The following is a 23,017-nucleotide window of genomic DNA, read 5'->3' on the forward strand; positions in this document are numbered from 1 at the left end:
CTCCTCCTCCTCCTCCTCCTCCTCCTTCTTCTTCTTCTTCTTCTTCTTCTTCTTCTTCTTCTTCTTTCTTCTTCTTTCTTCCCTGTGGGGGCTGGGTCCTGGTGACCATCATTGTATAGCCCTCTGGAGAGGTATGTGACTCTGAAGTAGGGAAGGGAGGGGATTGCCATTTTGCTGTGAGGACAGCAGCCCCCACAGTTCTTTGTGGGTGAAGGTGTTGAGCCAGCCTGGTAGGTAAGGCCTCACTCACGTCAGAGGGACACTCAAAATGGCCTGGTAGAGAAGGAGTTTTGGGGATTCAAAATTTTCTAAGCCTCATTGTGAAACCTTGGTGGGATTCAAACTCAAATCAGTCCTCCTTGGCTCTGCCTCCGTAGGACTGAGGTGACAGGTCTGTGATTCTACTTCTGACCCCTAGGGGCTTCTCTGGCAGCCGTCCTTGCTAGCTTCTGCCTCCCCCAGCAGTCCGGGATGCAGAAAGAAAGTGGGTTTTGCTTTGTTTTGTGTGGACTACGCCACCACCGTTGCATCATCCCCAGCACAATGGGGTTTTCCCGGGTCAGCATCCTCCTGCCTTCAGACGAGGCATGTGACTTGAAGTAGTGACGGGTAGTGTACGCGCGTGCGTGGACTGACCCGAGTGGGTACCGTGTGGTGGCTGATCACTCTCATGTCAGGTGGCCCAGCAGATGGAGGTGCTTGCCTCTAGGCACAGTGTTGGGACTGAGTGAAATCCCAGGATCCACTGGATGGATGGATGGGTGGATGGATGGGTGGATGGATGGAAAGATGGATGGATGGATGGGTGGATGGAAGGATGGATGGGTGGGAGAGCCAGTTCCCACAGGTTGTCCTTATCTACACACACCCACACACACCCCATAAAAAAATAATAAAAATTATGTTTTTTGAGACAGGGTCTCAATGAGTATATATATGGTCTGAAACTCACTGTGTAGTAGACCAGGCTATTCAGGAACTCAGCGATGCTCCTGCCTCTGCCTCAGGAATGCTGGGATTATGGGATGTGCTGCCATCCTGTTTTTTTTTTTTTTTTTTTAGAAAAAAAATTACATCACAAAAATTTTGTTGTTGTTGCTCTTGGGATTGAATTTAGGTCTGGTGGCCTGAATGGTAGATAAGTGTTCCACCCCAGCCACGTCCTAGCCCTGGTTGCAGCTTTTGTTCTACAAATTATGGCTCAGTTGAAGTCCTTCTCATCGTGGCCTGAGGTCATCTGAGAAATGGTGGTCTAGGGTCAGCAGGTGAAGCCTCTTACGGAAAGTGAACCTGACCTGAAGAGTGGCACTGAGAGATGGCTCCCTGGCGGGATCTGCCTGACCTTGGCAGCCCAGGTCCCACTGATAAAAGCATGACCCTTAGGGGACCACTCAGAGCTGGCCTCACTGTGGACGGTATGGCTGTTCCCAGTGGTCCAGGGTTGTCTTGTCCAGCACGTCCTTGGTGGATCAGTGTGTTGGATTGACCCGGGTTCGTGGCAGCGATGGTGGTGGTGGCTAAAGGAGTCCAGAGGACAGTAGTTAGGTATCCTGGAGTTGGAGTTATGGTGGCTGTGAGCTGCATGTTGTGGGTGCTGGGAACCAGATTCTGGTCTTACCTGCTGAGTTCTCTCTCCGGAACACCTCCCCTTATCTCTGGTGTATGAGAAAGGCAGGTACCCCCAGGAACCCTCAACGCCCCTCTTCGCCTACTAGTTTGGGATGGCAGGTGTGGTTATTTCAGACTCGGTTTTGATTGGTCGGTTTGTTGAAAGGCGGTATCGGTCCTGTATAGCCCTCCGTGGCACGAGACTCACTATGAAAACCAGGCTGGTCTTGAACTTGGAGTGGGTCCCTCTGCTTTTCAAAGGGTGTGAGTTTTTCATTGATTCCAGGGTTTTTAGGAACTAGGGGTGGAACTCAGTGGTCGAGGGCTTGTCTGATGCGTGTGGCCTGGGTCCCATCCAGCCTGCACCCTGCCCCCAGTCCCTGAAATCAGGTGTTTGAACTTATTGAGGCTTGCTTCTGTCTTTTCTTTCCTTATTTTTAAACAAGGTCTTCCTGTGTAGCCCAGGGTAGCTTGGAACTAACAGCCATCCTGCTGCCTCAGCCTTCTGAGTACTAGGGTTATAGGCATGGACCACCCAAACCTGGCTTCTTTTTTCATTATTTTAGGCTCTGTGGACAGAGATTTTGTTTTTCTGGATTTTGGACTTTCCCTTAAGGCTGATACAAACTCCTTTCTGAGTACATTTGCGTTCTGCCTGGGGGCGAGGCTGGTGTCTTCTCTGCACCTATTTGAGTGGGCTTTATGTACCAAGCTGTGGAAATTTATGTATATTTTCCTCTCGTGTTTATGACTTTTATTTAAGTTGCTCTGCACATTTGCATCACGTCAGGTCCACTCTTCCGTGTGTGGCTGTCGCCGACCATTGCAGAGCAGCACTCCACTCTTCACTCTCATCCAGCATCACATCGTGGGCTTCGTCCACACAGCCTTGAGTTTATTTGTTCTCACTGCTGAATAGTGGACACAGTGTTTACCCACTGTAGGGCAATGGGCATCTGGCCTACTTCCGTTAGATCAGGAGGCACCAACAGTCTCGGGTCTTCAGTGCATGCGCCTGTGTGTTCTGTCAGGCACAGGCGGGTGTGGCAGCGATACCATGCCTTTCCAGTTGTGGCTTGATTAGCACAGCACTGGCAGTGCCCAGAGCTGCCATGCATGGCCCCACAGGCTTGCCAGCGTGGTCCTGAGAGGGTGTGGTTTCTGCCTAGACTGATCTCCAGCTTCATGTAATTTCAGGAGTGGCCCCAGCAGCCTCTTCTTGTTGGCATTTGTTTAGAAATATACAAACCGATTTCTTTTTTTTTTTTTTTTTTTTTTTTTTTTCGAGACAGGGTTTCTCTGTGTAGCCCTGGCTGTCCTGGAACTCACTTTGTCACCTGCCTCTGCCTCCTGAGTGCTGGGATTAAANCTCACTTTGTAGACCAGGCTGGCCTCGAACTCAGAAATCCACCTGCCTCTGCCTCCTGAGTGCTGGGATTAAAGGCATGTGCCACCACGCCCGGTCCAAACCGATTTCTTAAATTTCTTTGAAAACGCAAAAAGCCAAAAATACTGAGGGCATTTCTGAAGAACAGAGCTGAGGGGCTGTCCTACCAGGTATAAGGATGTCATGAAAGCCACCGTAATGGAGGTAGTGACATAAAGACAGAAGGGACAGCCAGTGAGCTGAAGGACAAGAATGTCTAGAAGCAGACGCACTGATTTAGCTAATCTGTCTCTGCTGCTGAGCTTCCAGTCACTGTTAGCACATACCTGTGGTAACTTACGTAAGAAGGACAAAGGTTTATTTTGGTCCACAGTTCTGTAGTGTCCGGTCCATGGATGGTTGGCCCTGTGACAAGGCAGCACATGTTGATGGGAGCATGTGATGTTTAACTTATTACCAACCAGGGAGAAAAAGAAAGGAAAACCAGGCAGTGGCGCGTGCCTTTAGTTCCAGCACTCAGGAGACAGAGGCAGGCTGTTCTCTGTGAGTTCAAGGCCAGCCTGGTCTACATATCAAGTACCTCAAAAGAAGGGGGAGGAGGACACTGGGCCCCTACAGTTCCTTTTAAGGGCACAGCTCCTTTGAGCTGAAGACCAGCTGCTAAGCCCTACTTAAAGGTTTTAGCATCTTGGGCTGGAGAGATGGCTCAGAGGTTAAGAGCACTGAGTGCTCTTCCAGAGGTCCCAAGTTCAGTTCCCAGCAACCACATGGTGGCTCATAACCATCTGTAATGGGATCCACTGCCCTCTTCTGGGGTGTCTGAAGACAGCTACAGTACACTCATAAATAAAAATAAATAAATCTAAGAAAAAAAAAGAAAAGGCTTCAGCCTCTCCTTTATTGCCACCTGGGGGGAGGGGCAGGCTAGGCTTCTCAGGTGACCTGTGGCTGTCATTTTGGGGCAACTTTGCCTGTTTCTTCGAGCCCCTGTTTTTCTGTTCCTTCTGGTGTCATCTTCTGAAACTGAGGCCTCGGAAGGCAGCCACCATCTTAAACAACGAGGCTGTTCTTCACCAAGTAAAGTCCAGCGGCAGGCGGCATTGGGACTCACTGGACCAGTGGTTCTACCCTCAGGGCTCAGCAGTCTTCTCACTAAAAACTGGGGACTGAGTTAGCCATTGGTGGGCTGGAAGGAGTGGCCTGGTGTGGTGGCGTTGGCTGCCTTGTGTGGACAACACCTTCTGAGGGGTGAAGGAACCTATGAGTCTGAAAGGATTCTTTCTTCTTCCCATACATTTTCTTTCTTTAAAAAGATTTATTTATTTAATGTATGTGAATACACTGTTGGAAAGGGTACCGGGTGCCATCACAGATGGTTGTGAGCCACCATGTGGTTGCTTGGGAATTGAACTCAGGAACTCTGGAAGAGCAGTCAGTGCTCTTAACATCTGAGCCATCTCTCCAGCCCCCCATTCATTTTCATAAGGGCTGCTGGCTGTTAGTTAGGTCTGCATTAGCGACCTCTCCGTGCTGCAATCAAAGCTCCCAGTTGAAGGGTGATGTGTTGCAACGAGGCAGTCATGGTGGTAGAGTGTGAAGTCACGGCGCACTGTAGCCAGGAAGAAGAGCATGAGAGGAATTCTGCTATTCAGTTCTTCAGTCCAGGACCCCAGCCCACAAGATGCTGCCGCCCTAATCTAGAAACTCCCTCAGACACGCCCAGAGGCTGGTCTCTGCAGTGACTCTCACTGGAAACTGTCGAGGGTTGGGAGTCATTACTTCCTTTCATTCTAAAGGGGCCCTTGTGGGGCTGAGGCAAATTCAGAGAATCCGTTGTCACCTGTTCTCTGGGCGTCTTTGTGTGACTTTTCTGTGTCTTGGATGAGTCTCTGGTTTTTCAACTCCAGGAAGTTTTCTTGGGTTTTTAATTTTATGATTTCTCCCACTCTGGATTAATGTGAGGCGCGCGGCGGCGGGGGGGGGGGTGGATTGAATAAGTGTGTGTGTGTGTGTGTGTGTGTGCGCGCGCGCGCGCGAGCCATGCCTCGCGCTGCTGGAGCATACTTCTGCTTGACTGAGATAGGGTGTGGTAGCCCCCCCCCCGTTTCTTCCTTTTTTACTTAGTGCACGTTTACTGTCCCTGTGCCCTTTGACCTCTCTTATCCAGGGTACTCAGTAGGGAGTCTGGCAGGCTCTTTGCTGAGCCTTTCCCATTCAGAGGCAGCTGTCACCTCCTGGCATCCCAGGGTATGTTCTTCTGAGTAACAGCCCTCATCTTGTGGCATGTCAGTCTGCTGCCACCAAGATTGCCCCTGGATTTCAGGTTCTTATCTTCATCTGGGAGGGTTATGTGATCCTTCAGCAGGACATCCCTGGATGACGGGGTGGCGTTGCTGAGTCCAGAGATGCGTGCACATCTGTGGGTGACACAGCAACCGGAGTATTCTGTGAGCGAGCCTCGGTGGCTCTGCCCCTCTGTTCATGGTTCCGACTGAGACGTCTCCTGTCGCTGAGCACGGAGTCGCAGCCTTCTCACAAAATGCCTGCCCACCCCCCAGCCCAGCCTGGTACAGCAGTTGAAGCTTTCTGTAGCACAGGCTCTGTGTTCATTTGGGGGTTGGCATGTCACCTGGCGGTGGCTGCGAGGTAGCCACCTGTCCCATCTCCACTTCCCGGCTCCTCTTACCTCTGTGTTTTGACACAGAAGCCTTTGCGGGGGGGGGGGGAGTTTGTCCCCACTTCATCTTTGTGGCATGGGATTCCCAGAGGAGCGGGTTACTGGGGTAACATCACTCCTGGGTCTGCCTTTCTGAGCTGCATTGGGTTGAGCCGAGGCGGCAGGGACTGTGTGGTAGACTGCTTTCTCCCAGGCTGAGAAAGTTGCTTCCTGCCTGAGGCCCACAACCTCATTCCTGTTTGCCCAAATCCCTGCTTGCTGTGGGTGACGTCATCCACAGAGAGGCCTTGGGTGTAAACAGTCACAGCTGCACTGCTCAGGGACAGCTGCAGGTGGCGGGATGGCGGCCTCAAGTGTTTCTCCGCTTGTCTGTCTCTAGTTTCTTTTTAAAGTTGCCCATATACACATATACACAAATAGCAAATCTATTTAGAACTTGGGTACAATGCTACGTGAGCTTTGTGGATAATAGTTTTCTTTTTCCTCTTTTTTAAATTACTCTTTTTTTAAATTTTTCTTTTTTAAAAATTAATTTATCCTTTCATATATCCGGACCACAGTTTTCCCCACCCTTCCTCTGTTCCTAACCTCCTCCCTCCCCCCACCTCCTCCCTCCCCACCCCCTGGCTCCGAGGTTATCAACCAAACTTGGCCTAGCAGGTTGCAAAGATTAGGCACCTCCCCTCATCGGAAGGGTAGACAAGGGAATCAAGTCAGAGGACAAGGGTCCCAGAAGCAGGCAAATGTGTCAGAAACAGCCCGTGTCCTCTCTGTTAGGAGCCACACAAAAACACCAAGCTACACAGCTGTAACATATACAGATGGTCTAGGTTAGGCCCGTGCAGGCCCCTCCATTCAGTCTCAGCCCCTGTGAGTTCAGGTTTGCTGATTTGGTTTTTCGAGACAGGGTTTCTCTGTGTAGCCCTGGCTGTCTTGGAACTCACTCTGTAGACCAGACTGGCCTTGAACTCACAGAGTTCTGCCTGTTCTGCCTCTGGAGTGCTGGGACTAAAGGCGTGCGTCATCATTGCCCTTATTTTCTTCACTTACTGTTTTAGATACATGTTCACTATGCAGCCCTAGCTAGTCTTGGATTCTCTGTAGACAGGTTGGTCTTGAACTCAGAGATCTGTCAAATGCAGGGATTGAAGACATGACCCATTATTCCCATCCCATGATTTTTTTTTTTAAAGTTGTTGTTATTGCTGTGCTGGGATGATACAGGGCTCTTGTCTGTTCTAGGCAAGCTTCCTACCCTTGAGCTGCACACCACCCCTCATTGACCTCTTGAACTGGGAACGTAAACCCATAGTAGAACAGAGCAAAAACCGGAGGTAGGCAATTCACATCATGGCAGCTGTTTCTGAGCGTCCAGGTGGCCTTGCTGGAGATGGGGGATGAGCCCAAGAATCTGGGAGTTCCGTGTGTGTACGCGTGTGCGCGTGCGTGCGAGTGACTTGTTTGTACGATGCATGCATGTAATCGTGTGAGTATCTGCTGTGTATGGGGTGAAAAGCCCGGAGCATGTTGCGTCCATTTTCTCTCATGCTCTACCTTAGTGCCCTGAGTTAGGTCTCCCAGCCTGAGATGGGCATTATGGGCAGGTTGGCTGGTTAGTGAGCTTCCTAGTTCTGGGGCTGCAGGCTTGTCCAGCCATGCTTTGCTCTCTTATGTGAGTACTGGGGACACCACACACACGCATGGGAACTTTAAAGCTATATCACGAGTGCAAAAATAAAGATGATGTTATGGAAAGAAAACCGAGCAGCGCTGGTAAGCATCCGTGCTGATTGTCCCTGTGTTCTTGATGTGGGAGCCTTGGAACTGGGACAGTGTGGTGGTGATTAAAGTGTGCCCACAGTGGACTGCTGAGCTCAAGAGAATTTTGAGAATTACACTACACCTGTCTTCTGAAGGCTCATACAGGGGTTGGCCCCCAGGTCCTGTACAATCACAACTTGGATGGCGTGATTTCTGAGGGTGGACACCAGTCTGAAGACAGGTCTCCTGTGTGTGGAGGAGCAGGTCTGTTCAGCAGGAGCCCCAAGGTGGGCAGAAGCTGTCTTGGGGAAGCTCGGGCCTTACTTGCTTTGCTGTACAAGAGTGGAGGGATGGGAGCTGCTGCGGGTGCGCTGGGCAGGCACTGGCAGTCTGGGTAGACAGCAGCCCCAGGGCATCTGTTCTGAGTCGAGAAGCCTGGGTCATGTGTGGTATTAATGCTCTGTGTGGCCCAGGGTTGACCCGAAACTCCACACCTTCCTGCTTCAGCCTTAGTATTGTAAATTGCCACAGCCAGCTCATTGTCCTGATCCTTAAAATAGATCTAGCAAGTTCATCTCGTGTATGTGTGCACTCGTGTGTGTGCGTGCATGAGTGTGTGCATGTGTTTACTATGTTCAGCGTGGAGCCTGACCTGTGAAGTCAGGGTGTGAATTAGGACATCTGCAGGCCGCCCATGAGCGCCTGGGCTGATGGCTGTCAGGATCCATCCTTTCCTGCCTGCTGGTGCCGCAGCAGCTGCAGCACGGAGTCTAGGCCCTAGGCTCTCTGACCTTGGATAAGAGCTCAGTCCCAATAACTGGACGTGAATGCTGACACAGGGGTGTCTTCTAAAAGGGTGTCGTGAAGAGTCAGGGACCTGCGAGTGCCTGGGGGCGGGGGTCCGGTGCTCAGGAATGCCCATGGCAGCTGTCGCTGCTCCCACCCCCATCCCCACCCCCCAGTCAGGCAGGTCCAGATTGCCTGGTCAGTCATCTGACACTGGCTTCTACCCAAATGCAGAGTGAAATTAATCCTGTTACCCGGAAATGGCTTTTGATAAAACAGTGTGCCGGGAGACAGACCCTGTGGAGGACAGCCAGCCAGAACCTGCTGGACAGGCGGGCCCTGTCTGGAGAGGCGTGGCCTAGGTGTCAGCGCCTTTGTTGGCCGGAATCTCTGGGTGGCTTTTGTTTCTTCCCAGCCTGGGCCCCTGCCTTCTTTAGATCACATGCCAACATGTGCATACTTAGACTTCTAAATAGCTTGTCTTTATTAGTTCTTTCTTTAGAGCTGTCTTTGTGAGGGATATTTTTCCTCATCTGCCTAAAAGCAGTATTTTCTCTTTAGCCAGTGATTTTCACCGCGCATCTGAGCCTTAGCTGCTGCTGTAAGGGTCCCGGGGCAGGAGGGTCCCAGGCTGGCCACGGCGTCTGCAGCATCTTCCAGTTTTCTCTATGCTACTAACGTTCCAGGTTAGATTCTGTTTGGAGATAAAAAGAGGTTGTCACCTACAAAAAGAACAGAAGGCAGCAGACAGCTGTGGCTGTGTGCCAGGTTGGGCCATGCTTCCAGCCAGGACCTGGAGTGTCTGGGCCAGTCCTGTTCCATAGACCCAGGTGTGAGTCAGGCTGGGAGGCACTGGGCCCTGACCTGCCCAGCAGGACCTCGGCAGCTTCCTGATTGACAGGCAATGCCTGCCCAGGCTTGCTTCCTGCCATCCTGCCCCCAAGCTGGGAGTGGGTGGGAGTGTGTGAGGATGGGTAGAAGATGGGCAGATATCTGGAGCGGCTTGAAAGCCCACTGACAGCCAGGGCTTCTGTGCTGTGCTGTGCTGTGAGAAGCAGCTGGCAGGCAGAAGAGCCAGGTGGGTGTGGGTTGGGCCAGGCCTCAAAACATGCAGGCTTTGGGGGGTATTTAATGTGGAAATTCTAACAGCTATGGATGGTAGCTGACTGAAAGACCCATACAGTGTTTTAAGCAGGATCTGTAATGTACTTTATAAAGAGCCAGGCGTCAAATGTCTCCACCTTTCAGGGTGCACATGATGCCCAGTGCAAATCCTCTGGGGCTGTGTGCCTGGGCAGACCACCTTCCACTTGTGTGGTCTCCACCTGTGACTGTTGATGGAACCCAGGCCAGGCCCCTCCCAACCCCTGAGGGGTTGTTTCTGTAACATACCCAGTGCCTGGGAAGTGATGGCTGGTTTGACGAAGAAGTAAGAGTCACGTAGCTGTACTTGGCTAGAGTTGTCCTGCGCCTGAGAGTTCTTGCCCAGTAGCCTGTCAGCAGTGAGGTGACTGAAGCCTGGGATACCAACGGTGTGGCCAGCAGGTTCCAGATTCAGTGCACTGCTGTGCAGCTGTGGTGCGGGCCAGGTTTAAGATTCTCACGCTCAGGGCATCGCAGGAACATCGTGCCTTTGGAGTGGTTGCATTAACTGGGAACGCACAGTTCAAGAAGCAATTGTGGGTGGAGGCTGGAGAGATGGCTCAGTGGTTAAGAGCACTGACTGCTCTTCCAGAGGTCCCGAGTTCAATTCCCAGCAAGCACATGGTGGCTCACGACCATCTGTAATGGGATCCAATTCCCTCTTCTGGTGTGTCCGAAGAGAGCAACAGTGTACTCACATACATAAAATAAATAAATCTTTTTTTTTTTTTTTTAAAGCAGTCATGGACAGACCATTGTAGTTGGATTTTGGCCACTTTTGGTTTGTTCTTTCACCCTTTCAACCCCTAACTCTAGATAGTAGAGAAAAAGGAAAGAGATCCCTGAGTAAGGTCAGGGGTTGAAAAGGGGGAGGCGTTATCATTAGACTACTTCCTGCTGACTGGGGCGCCCAGTTCCTTGGGAGGTTTCTTCTTGTTTCTTCTTTGTGCAGTACTACTTAACAAACTGTGACCAACAACAACGAACCAACATTTATGTACCTTCTGAAAAGTCTACCGGATGCAAACCTTCACCCAGTTGCAAGGAACTCTCTGCAGCTGGCAGAATCCACTCCCCCCCCTCCCCCCCGCTAGAGCACAAGACAATCACGGTGGCTGTAAACAGTCTGGGTGTCTGGGTGGCCGCTCGCATCCCACACCTGGGATTAAAATGAAAACATAGTCTTAAAATATTTCTGTTTTTGGCCAGGCGTGGTGGCACATGCCTTTAATCTCAGCACTCGGGAGGCAGAGGCAGGCGGATTTCTGAGTTTGAGGCCAGCCTGGTCTACAAAGTGAGTTCCAGGACAGTCAGGGCTACACAGAGAAACCCTGTCTCAAAAAACTAAAAAAAAAAAGAAAAAAGAAAAAAAAGTCTGTTTTTGAAGAAATCAGAATTCCAAAATTGTCACTACAGACCATCACCACCCAGATATGTTTTAAATTCTCAAGAGGGGCCTGTGCCTCTCTCCTGCAGGCTTGGGGTTTGCTCAGGCTTCTGGTTTTCCATTTCCTTGGGGTGGGGGAATGGGTAGCCCCTAGCCTCTCTGGTGAGTACCCGGTCAGTGCCAGATCAGTGATGACTCTGCTCATAAAGGCACTTGCTGTCAAGCCTGAAGACCCAAGTTTAGTCCCTGGATCCCACTTGGTGGAACGAGAGCCCTGAGTCCTGTGAGTTGTCCTCTGACAGAGGAAATATTTACCTTAGTGGGGCAGTGGTGGCATACATGGTTAATCCCAGCAAGAGGCAAGTGGATCTCTGTGAGTTCAAAGCCAGCCTGGTCTACAGAGTGGGTTGCAGGATAGCTAGGGCTACACAGAGAAACCCTGTCTCGAAAAAAATCAAACCCAGCTATGCTCGCACAAGAGTGGCGGCAAAGGCTCCTCACTCCCTTCTTACCAATGTCCATTTTGTTTTTGTTCTTTCCCTTTTTTTGGACATAGGTCTCACTGCGTGGCTCAGTTTTTAATTAATAATCCATCCGAGTTTAAGCCAATGCTGCTCCGTCTAGTGCTGCATTGTGTGGCTGGGAAGGAGGTGCCGGGGCAGGGTATCCTCTCACTGGTCACTGTGGTCAGGGACCACAGGAGTGTGGCTGCCATTTAGTGTGTGTCCCTCTGCCAAGGCCAGAGATGGTAGCGTGCTCCTAAACTGATGGCGAGGCGGGGCTGTGTCTAGTTTGTCCTTTGTTGTGCCTAGGTTTGGCCTTGTAGGGTAAGCACGTGCGTGTGACAGCTTCTGGTTTTGTGGTAACTTATTGTACACATTGGGTGGCTTGAAACCCAGATCTCTTCTGCACACGCCTGAGCTGTGTCTCCCAGGCCTAAAGCCAGGCTGCCGGCAGGGTTGCCGTGCATGTGTTCACGCGTGTGTGCATGTGCGCGTGACCTGAAGGCGCTAGGGCAGAATCCCTTTCCTTGGGCCCTGCCTCCTGCAGCTTTGTCCTTTCCTCTGTCTTCCCAACTGCCTCCCCTCCCCCCTTGCTGACCGACCCTGTCGTAGGACCCTCTGTGACTCCATTGGGCATCTCACACTGTGCGAGCTGGTTTGCCATCCCCAGGACCTTGGCTTAGTCACGTCTACAGCTTCCCTTTGCTGGTGGGCTCTGGGAGTGAGGACTCTTGTTCTTGGTCTAGGGACCTTGTAACATTGCACAGACCTGACCTAGCCACAGTCCCTGTTTGTAATCCATCTTGCTTCCTCAGGGCAGGTCTCCACTCCACCCTTACCCTTGGCATTTATATTTCTTTGAAACAAATATTATATATATATAAAAAAATGTACCATTTTAGGCTTGAGGGTACAAAGATGGCTATTGACACGCCTGTGTTTCAGGTTGGAAGCTGCCCTGTCCCATCACACGGTGAGCATTGATTGGGCTTACATTCAGGGTAAGGCAGATATGTGTGCATCCTTCTCTGTGTAGCCCTGGCTGTCCTGGAACTCACTCTGTAGACCAGGCTTGCCTCGAACTCAGAAATCCGCCTGCCTCTGCCTCCTGAGTGCTGGGATTAAAGGCGCGCGCCACCACACCCAGCCTAGTAGTTCTTTTTATAACAGCTTTAGTTAGGTGTGTGTGTGTGTGTGTGTGTGTGTGTGTGTGTGTGTGTGCGTGCGCGCCTACAGGAATTTGTGTACACTGCATGTGTACACATGCCCCTGGGATACAGAAAATGGTGGTTACGAGCCACCAGGTGGGTGCTGGGAACCAAGTGTGATCATCTGCAAGAACAGTAAGCACGCTTAGCCACCTGGGCTGTCACCCCAAGGGTTTTTGTGTTTGTTTTATTTTCTGGTTTTTTTGTTTGTGTGTTTGTTTCAGAACAGGGTTTCTTTGTATAGCCCTGGCTATCCTGGGGCTTGTTCTGCAGACCAGGCTAACCCTGAAGTCTCACTCTCCTGCCTCCGCGTTGCGGGAGGATGGTATCCAGCTCCAGGGACGCCTGTAGTGGCTGCTTTATTGGGTTCTTACTTCCAACCCCAAACACTAGGTAGAAGAGAAAGGTTAGAGAGGAAGGGGCATAGGCCACTCTCAGCAGACAAAATACTGCTTCCTGCTGCTCAGGGCCTGTGGGTTCCGTGTGGGCAAGTCCAGTAGTCTTCGTCGTCAGGATGTCTCCAACATCTCGTCTCTCGCTCAGGACCACTTGACAGACTGCAGCGGCAGCCGTCACCACAGGCCCCTTCGGCTCTCTGACTATCCAGGGTGCCCAGCATGAAACCATCTGTAGCCTGCAAAGGTCATGGTTAGGGGAGTGGACAGACTGAGGCAGCCCCACACACCACACCTGAGATTAGAGCAGAAACATGTTCACATAAGGTAACTGGGGCTTAAAGAAACCAAAACTCTCCCATAGATACCTGTCTACTGGGAATTTCTGTCCAAGTCATTCTTCTGTTTCAGATTATTATTTTGAGTTGACACCAGTGTGTACTACCCAATCCTACCCAGTTTATAAGGAAGTGGACTTTTTGAGGCTTTTATTTTATGTGTATGAGTGTTTAGCTTGTGTGTTTGTCTGTGTACTGTGTGTGTGCCCGGTGTTGGCAGAGTCCAGAAAAGGGTATTGGATTCCCCTGCAACTGTGCTTACAGCTGACTTGAGCCACCATGTGTTGGAATTCAAACCTAGGTCCTCTGGAAGAGCAGTCAGTGATGGTAATCACTGAACCATGCCTCCAACCCACATAACTTTATTTTTGGCAAGGCAGTTGTCTCTTTTTCTGGAATGTGGTCTGGCATCTCAGTGTGTGTGTGCAGTGTGTGGTGGTTAGATCTGGGTGGCTCGCAGGCCCATCGCTGCAGAAACAGGTTGTTTGTTTGGGTAGGAACAGTCCAGCCCCTCTGCCTGCTAGTTTGAAGTACTCCATTAATCGCCGTCTGCCCTGACCTTCCTGTCCACTCTAGACTGTTCAGACCTTACTCCTCCAACCCAGCAGTCTTCTCCCCTCCTCTCTCCTCCCCTTAGACCCTCCTCACTTCCCAGCCTCTGGTCGGTACTGCTTTTCTGTCTGCTTCTTGGAGATCAACTTTTTAAAAACTTGATGTGTTTATTTTACACTTGCATTGTGTGTGAAATTGAGAGGACAACTTGGAGTTGGTTCTTCCCACCCTGAGCGCTCTGGGGATAGAACTTAGGTTGTCAGGCTCAGTAGCAGGCGCCATCTCACCTCCATGTGTAAGTTACCGTGTGTGGAGTGTGTCTTTTGGCACCTGAATCTCCACACTTAACATGATGATCTCCACTTCTGTTTGTGATGCTCAAGTGAAGATGTTAGTTAGCTTCATTTTTTTTTCCCTTTTTTATGGCTAGATAATGTTCCTTGTATACTCTGTTCATCTGCCCACAGACCCTGGTTGACTGTGTGAGTATTGACTGTTGTGACTAGAGCTGTCCAGACATGGCAGTGCGGCTGTGTCTTCACATCTGCATAAGTCCTCAGGAGCGCTCACACTGACACACCCCTACACTCTGCCTCCGTGCTTCTCGCTCATGGCAACTGATACTTCTTTGCACCATCTCCAACATTTGTGGGGTTTCCCTCTCTTTTTGGTGATTAGCAACTGTGACTGGGGTGACATGTTTACCCTCGAACTTCATGGAGACTTTTGAGTCAGCATATACCTGAGGCTCTGTGAAATGCTAGTTATTTTGAAGTGGCTCAGACCCGGGGGAAGAATGTGGTTATCGGAACAGACAGTACTCATCCGCAGAGGTTTAGGAGAGGGAGAGCAGACCTGTGGTCCCAGGTACTCATTGCTCCTGATGCTCAGTGATCCGGGGCTGGAGACGGAGCTGAGGGTTCTCGGTGATCGTGGGCCAGTGAGCACTGGAAGGTTCTGGCTGTGCGCTGTAAAGTTCTCCGGGATTCCATAGTTGTTTGCATACTTGGGCTTGGCCCTGAGTGGGTCTGATGCTCCCTGTACCGAGTCCATTCATTTTCAGATAGCCTGGTGTTCCTGGACCTCTCCTACTCTACAGCTGTGGGCTAGGATTTGAGTGAGGAAGGGAATCACTACACAGCCAGGGAGCTGTGACCGTGTCGAGAGGAAGTGCCAAGATGGCCAGGGGGCTGTGCTTATACATGAGTTCCAGCCTTCCAAGTGCATTGTTTTTTAAGATTTATTTCTTTTGTATATGTGAGTACACTGTTGCTGTCTTCAGACACACCAGAAGAGGGCATCTGATCCCATTACAGATGGTTGTGAGCCACCATGTGGTTGCTGGGAATTGAACTCAGGACCTCTGGAAGAGCAGTCGGTGCTCTTAACCACTGAGCCATCTCTCCAGCCCTCCATGTGCATTTTTAAAGTTAAGATTAGAGTGTGTGTGTGTGTACAGATGTGATGCCATGGTGTGCGCGTGGAGGTCAGGGGTCACTTCTGTCCTGCCACTGTGGGTTCCGAGCATTGTGGGTTCAGCAAATGCCTTTATTGCACTAAGCTGTGTCTGCAGCTCCCACATCCCCTCCCCACCCCCAATTTTCAAGCCAGGGTTTTACTGTGTAGTCCTGGTTGTCCTGGAACTCACAGAGTTTACCTGCCTGTCCTTGAGGACTGGGATTAAAGGTGTGCACTACCACCTCCTGCCTCACATGCAGGTCTTCAGGGCATTTCCTGGTACACACTGTGTGTTCACACACTCCTGCAGCACCTGGCCAGGCCTGCTTTGTGCCAGAGCTGACACCGGCGCCTTTGATGTGTCAGGAAACTGGGCTCCATCCACACAGATGTGACATCAGTGGCTCTGTCCCAGCTTTTGTTTTGTGTGCCTGTTGTAATTGAGTGTTGCCTCTCGTGCTTCCTAATCTAAGGTCATGGTGTACACATCTGTCTTAGGCACCATCTTATTAGGTGCCAGATGCCTCCCAGATACACTGATGTGTTCTAGCTTTAGGATAGACTCACAGGGTGGCAGATTCACTATGACAGCTGCCTCCCTCTCCCTTATCTTAGTCACCCTGAGAGGCTGTTAAGGACATGTGACTGGATCCGATTGCTTTGTGTTCCATACTTTGCTTCCAGAGTTAGGAAGTCATGGTCCTTGTACAGGTCAAGTTCAAAGTCTCTAGTCAAGGCTGATGTAGAGAAGGAAGAAGGTGGTGAAGGTTGCTCTTGGTCTTGATTTCACTGAGCAGAGCTCACTGATAGTGGATGGGCACTTGGTGTTGGAATGAATGAATGAATGAATGGGTGACTTAAGACCAGACAAGGAGAGTGCTGATAGACTGAAAGGGTAGAAGCTTCCAGTGTTTGAGGTTTTGTCTTAGTGGAGGGGGTGCTGGGATAGTTTACCACAGCCACCCTGCTCTGCGCATGGCTGCTCTTCCCCAGGTGCTGACTACCGAGTCGAATCTGTCCTTTTCTCCCCGGTCACGTGCTGTGGTGCGTTTCCCTTGGGGGGGGGGGGTTACTCCTCCTGACACTGCATCTGTGGCTAACTTGCTGCCTTTTTGTAAGAGCTGGAAGTCAGGAGTGTTGTTTCCTCTTAAAGAGTTGTCCTTGATCTGGAGAGTGACCGAGTGTGTCAAAATCTACTTACAGTATGGCGTGGCAGCAGTCTGCAGCCTGTCTTACCAGCACGTCGTGAGTAGGGGTGGGGTAGCCCAGGCTATCTGCAGAGCAGGCCACCTGGCGCTAGCACCTGTGGATGAACACTGGGGACATTTTCCTTGGGACAGTCCCTGGCTGTCTCTACATCTTCAGCATGTAGAGTCCGTGGAGTCCGTGACTCCTGAAGGATTTGCTCCTCCGAATTGTCAGATTGGTGACTGACCTCCTCTTTCCACTTCATAGGCAAATCGGGAGCGGTGCCGAGAAAATTTCCTTACTAGATGACATTTCATCGCAATGTCCGATCGTTTGGGGCAAATAACCCAGGGCAAGGATGGGAAAAGCAAGTACTCGACTCTCAGCCTGTTTGACAAGTATAAAGGGAGGTCAGTAGGTGCTGTCAGATCCACAGGTAAGGCCCGGCCCAAGGCCCCCCTTGCGTTCCTTTGCCTCTGTTCCTTGTAAGATGGCCAGACCCGACCAGGCACTTGGGTACAGTCAGTTTGGGCAGGCAGGTGGGGTGACATAATGTTTGCATAGCCTTCCCCCCCTTGGTTTCCTGGGTCTGACTTCGTAGTGGAACAAGTGTAGGATTTGCTGCCACCCACAAGGCCTTCCTGGGGTTCTTGGGGCACAGCCAGGACCGTGTCATAGTGCAGGGGTGGTCACTGTGGGCTCAGGTTCCTGGGGCTGGCTCCACCTTGGTGTGAGCTTCTGCAGCGGCCTCCTGCCAAGGTAGAATGTGTGCATCCCAGCAGTCCTTTGTCTCTAGTCTGGGGGAGGGGTTGGCAGAGGCTGGAGCGACTGCCAAGCCTGGCTTGGCTTGGCCTGGCTTTGCTCCTCAGTCTGAGCAGTGGTGTGTTTTGGCCTCTCTCCCGTGAGCTCTGTGCTCTACCCCATGTTCTTTTCCTTGCAGTTATTCCTAGACATGGCTTACAGAGTCTCGGGAAAGTTGCCACAGCCCGGCGTATGCCACCGCCTGCAAACCTGCCAAGCCTGAAGTCTGAAAACAAAGGAAACGACCCCAACATCGTGATAGTTCCCAAGGACGGGACAGGATGGGCCAACAAGCAGGACCAGCAAGACCCAAAGAGGTGGGCCACTGGAAGGGGTGACTGGGTGAGCCGGGCTGTCAAGGGGCCTGAGCCTTCTGCTCTATGGGATGCAGGTGTGGCCATGCAGAGGGAGGACTGGGAGTCAGAGTGTGGACAGGCCTCTGGGGCTCTGCACTCTGTGGCTTGCCTTTGTTCGGTTGGGCCTCTGAGCTGTTTAGTGAGTAGCATTTCTTTGGATAACCATATTCTCCGAGGTAATGTGTACAGTGATTGGAGACCTATCCTTAGAGAACTACTAGGCGGGGGCGGGGGCCCTGTGTGCTCCATGTTAGAACGTAGCTTGGCAGCGACAGCCTTGGGAGACCCAAGTCCTGAGCCGTGTGCCTCAGAGAGCCAGCACAAGCTCCTCAGCTGATGTGCCTCTGGGTTCTCTGTGCATATCAGGGAGGAAGCCATGTTCTGGGAGGGGCTCCAGAGGCAGAAGCCGCCTGGTGGAGCCTGCTACTGGGTCCTGCGCTGTTTAAACAGTTTGCAGCCAGGGGGAGTGGTGCACACCTTTAACCCCAGCACTCAGTCATATCTCTATAAGTTCGAGGCTAGCCTAGTCTGCATGGTCAATTCCATGCACTGTCTTACACAAAAACAAAACAAAAAACATTGTACAGTCAGTTTGTGAGGGGTGCTATGGAGTGTGGGACATATCACAACTGTCAGGGTTGTTGTTTCCAGTCAGGTCATTTGTGGTTTGCTGGGACTTCTGAACCTGAGGGTTCCACCTTCAAGGAGAACTAGAACAGGGGTGGCCACTAGGGCACCGTGGTGCCCCCATGGGATAATAGCCTGATGCAGAGGACACATAGGTGTCAGCTGTTGTCATCGTCCATTTGAATGGTACCCTGTGGTAAGAAAGCTGTGTGACAGTTGAGTGGGAATGCGGAGCCTCTGCTTCTAAAGGCTGTAGAGAGAAGGCCGCAGAGGCCACCCAAACAATCAGGCTACTCACTAATCAGCTCAGAGGCCCAACCAAACAAAGGCAAGCCACAGAGTGCAGAGCCCCAGAGGCCTGTCCACACTCTGACTCCCGTCCAGAGCGCCAGACACTTGCTAAAGGCCTGGTGCGGAGGAGGGAATGAGGGGGGCAGTTGAGGAGGCTCCCCATCCCTGGCTTGCTCTCCTGTGGGCACTTGGAGCCCAGGTCTGGGGATTCAGAGGGGCCACTACCTGGAAACTTCAATTTGTCATTTTTGTGACTGGCGAGTGGCTGGGTTCACGTTGTCAGTGTGTCTGTGGAGTTTGGCTGTCAGCTGAGTCCCTGGCAATGGCTGCTAATCGCTGAGTGGGCTGTCAAGTGCAAGGTTCTACTGCGGCTGAGCGGAAGGCTCCACACCACCCTTCCTGTTCCTCTCAGACAGTGGGCACACACTGCAGCCTGTGTGGAGGTAGTTGGTATCTTGGTCTGACAGCCTCATCCCTGTGATTGTGTGACTGGGTAACTCATGGAGCATGCCCAGAGACCTGAGCCTGTGTGCGTCTATACTGCTGCAGTTCTGTCTGTAACGGGAAGGAGGAGGAGCAGGAACTAATTAACTTACGGCTAGCCATCATTAAAGGAATCGTCTGTATAAAAAGAGCTCTAATAGACCGCGAGAAGAGGCTGTGGAATCATATGCATGGGCTATCTTGTGTTAAAAATATTACATGAACATATGTATACGGAAATCTGTGGGAATTGGAGCTTATGTGTGGGGGATGAGATGGTAATGTCTGTTATTTATATTTATAAACTTATTTTTATAAGTACAGGAATATGCTGAGGCAAGACAGAAGTCTGTCAGTTGTCAAAGCTTTTGCTCTGAGTAGGTGGAGAGGAGCTCCGGCCCTCACCGCAGTGACTCAGTTTCCCCAGTGACAGCTCTTCTTTTGCTTCCTTCAAGCTCATTTGACAACTGTCAGAAGCAAGCAGCAGACTGCCCCATGTCCTGGGCAGTGTCACCGAGTCAGCCTAGGACATGAGTCACTGTCTGGTCACTGTCACTGTTGAGGCAGGCAGATGCCCCGCGCAGAGGCTGACCCCACTGTGCATCCTGCCTTTTTCTAGTTCCAGTGTGACGGCCTCTCAGCCGCCGGAGTCGCAGCCGCAGCCGGGTTTGCAGAAATCTGTCTCCAATTTGCAGAAACCGACACAGTCTATCAGTCAGGAGGTACGTGCTGGGTCCCCGTGCTCGCATTCCCAGGCAGTCCTGGTGCTACTTGGTAAAAGACAGGTTCTTGGCCTGGGTAAAGCTTGGACTGAGCACAGGCCAGCTTGTTGCTTCCTGATGTGCTCTGTGGACACCAGTCCTGTGAGCACAGGAAGTGTCAGCTGCAGAAACACCCCATTGTCTGGTCTGGTATGTTCAAGAACACAACCAGCTTGTTGTGATGCACCAACTTCTTTCTCTTTTCCCTCCCTTCCCCTCCCCTCCCCTCCCCTTGTCTGTCTGTCTGACTATGTGGGCCAGACTGCCCTTAAGCTCACAGAACTCTGCTTGCCTTTGCCTTGCTTTTGCTGGGATTAAAGACAAGTACCACTATGCCTAACTCCTTTTTGTTTCTTTGCTTGTTTGTTTCTGCTTTTCCGAGACAGGGTTTCTCTGTGTAGCCCTGGCTGTCCTGGAACTCACTCTGTAGACCAGGCTGGCCTCAAACTCAGAAATCCACCTGCTTCTGCCTCCCGAGTGCTGGGATTAAAGGCGTGGGCCACCACTGCCCGGCTCCATGCCTAACTCTTACCAGCTGTCTTGACACCTTGATTTAGATAGAAGTCACCATCCCCTGTTAGTGTCCTGGTAAGGACTGTGTTATCCTGAGGCTATAGACACAGGTGACGTGTGTGCAAAGAGGATGGTGGCAGCCCTGGTGCCCCTCTGCTCATAAGATGTTGGACATGTCCTATGTAGTCCATCTGGAGACATCTGCAAGCTTGCCACAGAAGCCAGCAAAGAAGCCCTTGTTGTCTGTGCTTAGGGCTAGGCAGATAGAACAGACATATTCTGCATGAGAAGCAGGTCTGGGCCCCATTGGGAATCTAAGCAGACCCTTCCAGGGGCATGGTGGGACTTTGCTTGGTTCATGGGTCACTAGCCTTGCGAACTTTCATCAGAGGCTGCCTGTAGGGCCAAGGCCGAGACAGGCAAGTGTGGATGAGCAGAAGAGGACGGACGACCCCTCCGGAGTCGGGCTGGGAGGACCAGCCTTGTTTCAGAGTGGTTGTGTATAGTAATTTTCCTGGGCATGTTCCACACTCGTCAGTGGCCCAGATTTGAGACATGTGCTGAAATCATGGTTGGAGCAAGACCACACAACTCTGTGTGGGCACGGGACAACCTGGCAGTGTTTGCAGAGTTCTGCATGCGGGTGGGGGTGGGCGTGGGGGTGGGCGTGGGCGAGTCCTCAGCGCTTGCTCATCAGCCGTGCTGCTCTGGTCCCTAGGCTCCTGACTCTGGCTGGGCCTGCTCTTCTGAGAGCCCTGAAGGTGGCCATCTGTCCTCTGCATGAGGCTTGAGTCTAACATGAAACTCTCACCCCACCCCCTCTTCTGTTTGTGGTGCTGAGGGTAGACCCTAGGACTGAGTGTGCTAGGCCATTGCTGTGCCCTGAGCTCAGCCATGGCCGAGTGCCACATTCCAAGGCACAGCAGGTTGGCTGAGCTGGCTCTTCTTGTTTCCTTCCGTTTCTTAGAACACAAATTCAGTGCCAGGTGGACCAAAGTCATGGGCACAGCTGAGTGGAAAGCCAGTCGGACACGAAGGTGGTAAGTGGGTGCGGACGGTTTGGATGGGGTGCGTGGGCAGGAGGGGTTGGTTGGTCCTTTCCCTAGAAGCTGTGGAACCTTTCACAAAAGCTAGTGTTGGTGTTGTGGTGTCCTTTGTGAGTGAAGTTGGTTGCCAATTCTGTGATGGTTGGCCTCGTTTGAGTTTAATATTGGTTACTGGAAGTGTTCTTCTATAGCTGGACAGAGGAACCCTATTGCAGGCCCTGCTGATGGTCCTTCAGTCAGCTGCACTGCTTGGGGTAATTGCTGCCAGTGTCATGTTGCCACCAGCTACTTCTCCCTCACTGGCCTGGCACTAACCCTGGCTTCAGGCATGTGTGCTGAGGAAGCCAGCAGTATGGGGATGCAGTGGCCATCGCAGACATTCGCCCAAAGCCTTTGGAGGATTGGGTGGGGTTGGTTATTGTCAGTATCTCGACTGACAGGAAGGTCTGAAAAGGTCAGTCCACTGTGGCCACAGGGGTGAAGGGCTAGTATGCTGCAGGATGAAGTGGTCAGAGTATTTCCAGTGGCTCCGGTAAGCTGTGACTAGGTAGCTGTGTGTTTTAGGTGAGTCCTGGGCATGTGGCACAGTCCCTGTGGCCTTGAGGTGAGGCCGACACCAGCAGGAAGGTGGCTTGTTTGTTTTAAGATTGATTTATTTTGATGTGTATGGATGTTTTGCACGTGTATCTGTCGGCATACCAGAAGAGGTCATCTGATCCTAGGAGACCACAGTTATAGGTGGTTATGAGCCGACGTGTGCTGGGAATGGAATTCGGGACCTCTGAAGGAGCCAACAGTGTTCTTAACCACTAAGTTAGCTCTCCAGCCCCCAGCAGGTGGTTTCGAGAGCACCATACATTTAGAAGGCTACCTGAAGTCTCTGGGTTTTTCACATTAGCTGGCGTTCTGATGCACAATGACGACCCAGCTCTGCCACCCTACCCATGAGTGGTATAGCTCCTCGGTGGATTCTGATGTTGCTCTTTCTGTGGCGACACAGCCCTGGCAGCCTGTTTTACTCTTGTCCTCTGCCCTGGGGGTACCTTCCCACTCCTGTGTGTCCCTGCAAGCCAGGGCTTTGCAACCCCTGACTTCTGGTAGACATGGATGGCCAGCATAGAGGACATGTCTCTCTTCAGATCTGTTGTGATGGAGAGGAAAGCCCATGTGTTAGAATGTTGTGTCCAGCATCTCCTGGGGCACTGGGCAGTCACAGTGTGCATAGCTTCACTCTGGATAGGTGGCTTAGCCGCACACCATGTGAGCACTTTGCTGGTGGAGGTGAGGTTACAGATAGACAGCAGGGAGGGCAGGCAACTGTGGTCCTCAGAAAGGCCGGTGGAACAGTGACTGCGCTGTCAGCTAAGGCCCAGCAGTCTGTGTCTTCTATGAAGGTTAGTGGTGTGTGTGTGTGTGTGTGTGTGTGTGTGTGTGTGTGTGCGTGTGCATGTGTGTGCATGCTTCCATACTCCTCTGGGAATTGCATGCTGCATGTAGGCATGTAGTGTGTGCATGTGAAAGTCAGAGGATGGTTTTTCGTGTCTTCCCTCATGAGTGGTACACCTCATTTTTTGCGACAAGTCCTCTGGCTTGAAGCTCACTGTCTTAAATTACTTTCCGTTGCTGTGACAAAACACAGTAACCAAAAGCAACTGGGAGAGGAAGAGTTTATTTTAGCTTACAGCCCATCATGAGCAGAAGTCTGTACAGGAACTCCAGGTTGGACTTTTTTATATACGATCTGCCCA

The 23,017-nt window shown here is 51.5% G+C and overlaps 1 protein-coding gene across 4 annotated transcripts in view; it reads left to right on the forward strand.

Annotated features, from left to right (window-relative positions):
- Positions 1 to 23,017, forward strand: part of Prrc2b (proline rich coiled-coil 2B) — a 76,460-nt gene that overhangs the window by 10,249 nt on the left and 43,194 nt on the right. For all 4 annotated transcript variants that reach the window (XM_021191948.2, XM_029537061.1, XM_029537062.1 and 1 more), the window contains exons 2-5: positions 16,659 to 16,827; positions 17,332 to 17,509; positions 19,569 to 19,671; positions 21,191 to 21,263. In XM_021191948.2, the coding sequence (XP_021047607.1) occupies positions 16,713 to 16,827; positions 17,332 to 17,509; positions 19,569 to 19,671; positions 21,191 to 21,263 (469 nt within the window). In that variant the 5' untranslated portion in view covers positions 16,659 to 16,712. The remainder of the gene's footprint in view (positions 1 to 16,658; positions 16,828 to 17,331; positions 17,510 to 19,568; positions 19,672 to 21,190; positions 21,264 to 23,017) is intronic.

This window comes from Mus pahari, chromosome 3 (genome assembly GCF_900095145.1).
Source record: "Mus pahari chromosome 3, PAHARI_EIJ_v1.1, whole genome shotgun sequence".
NCBI lineage: Eukaryota > Metazoa > Chordata > Mammalia > Rodentia > Muridae > Mus > Mus pahari.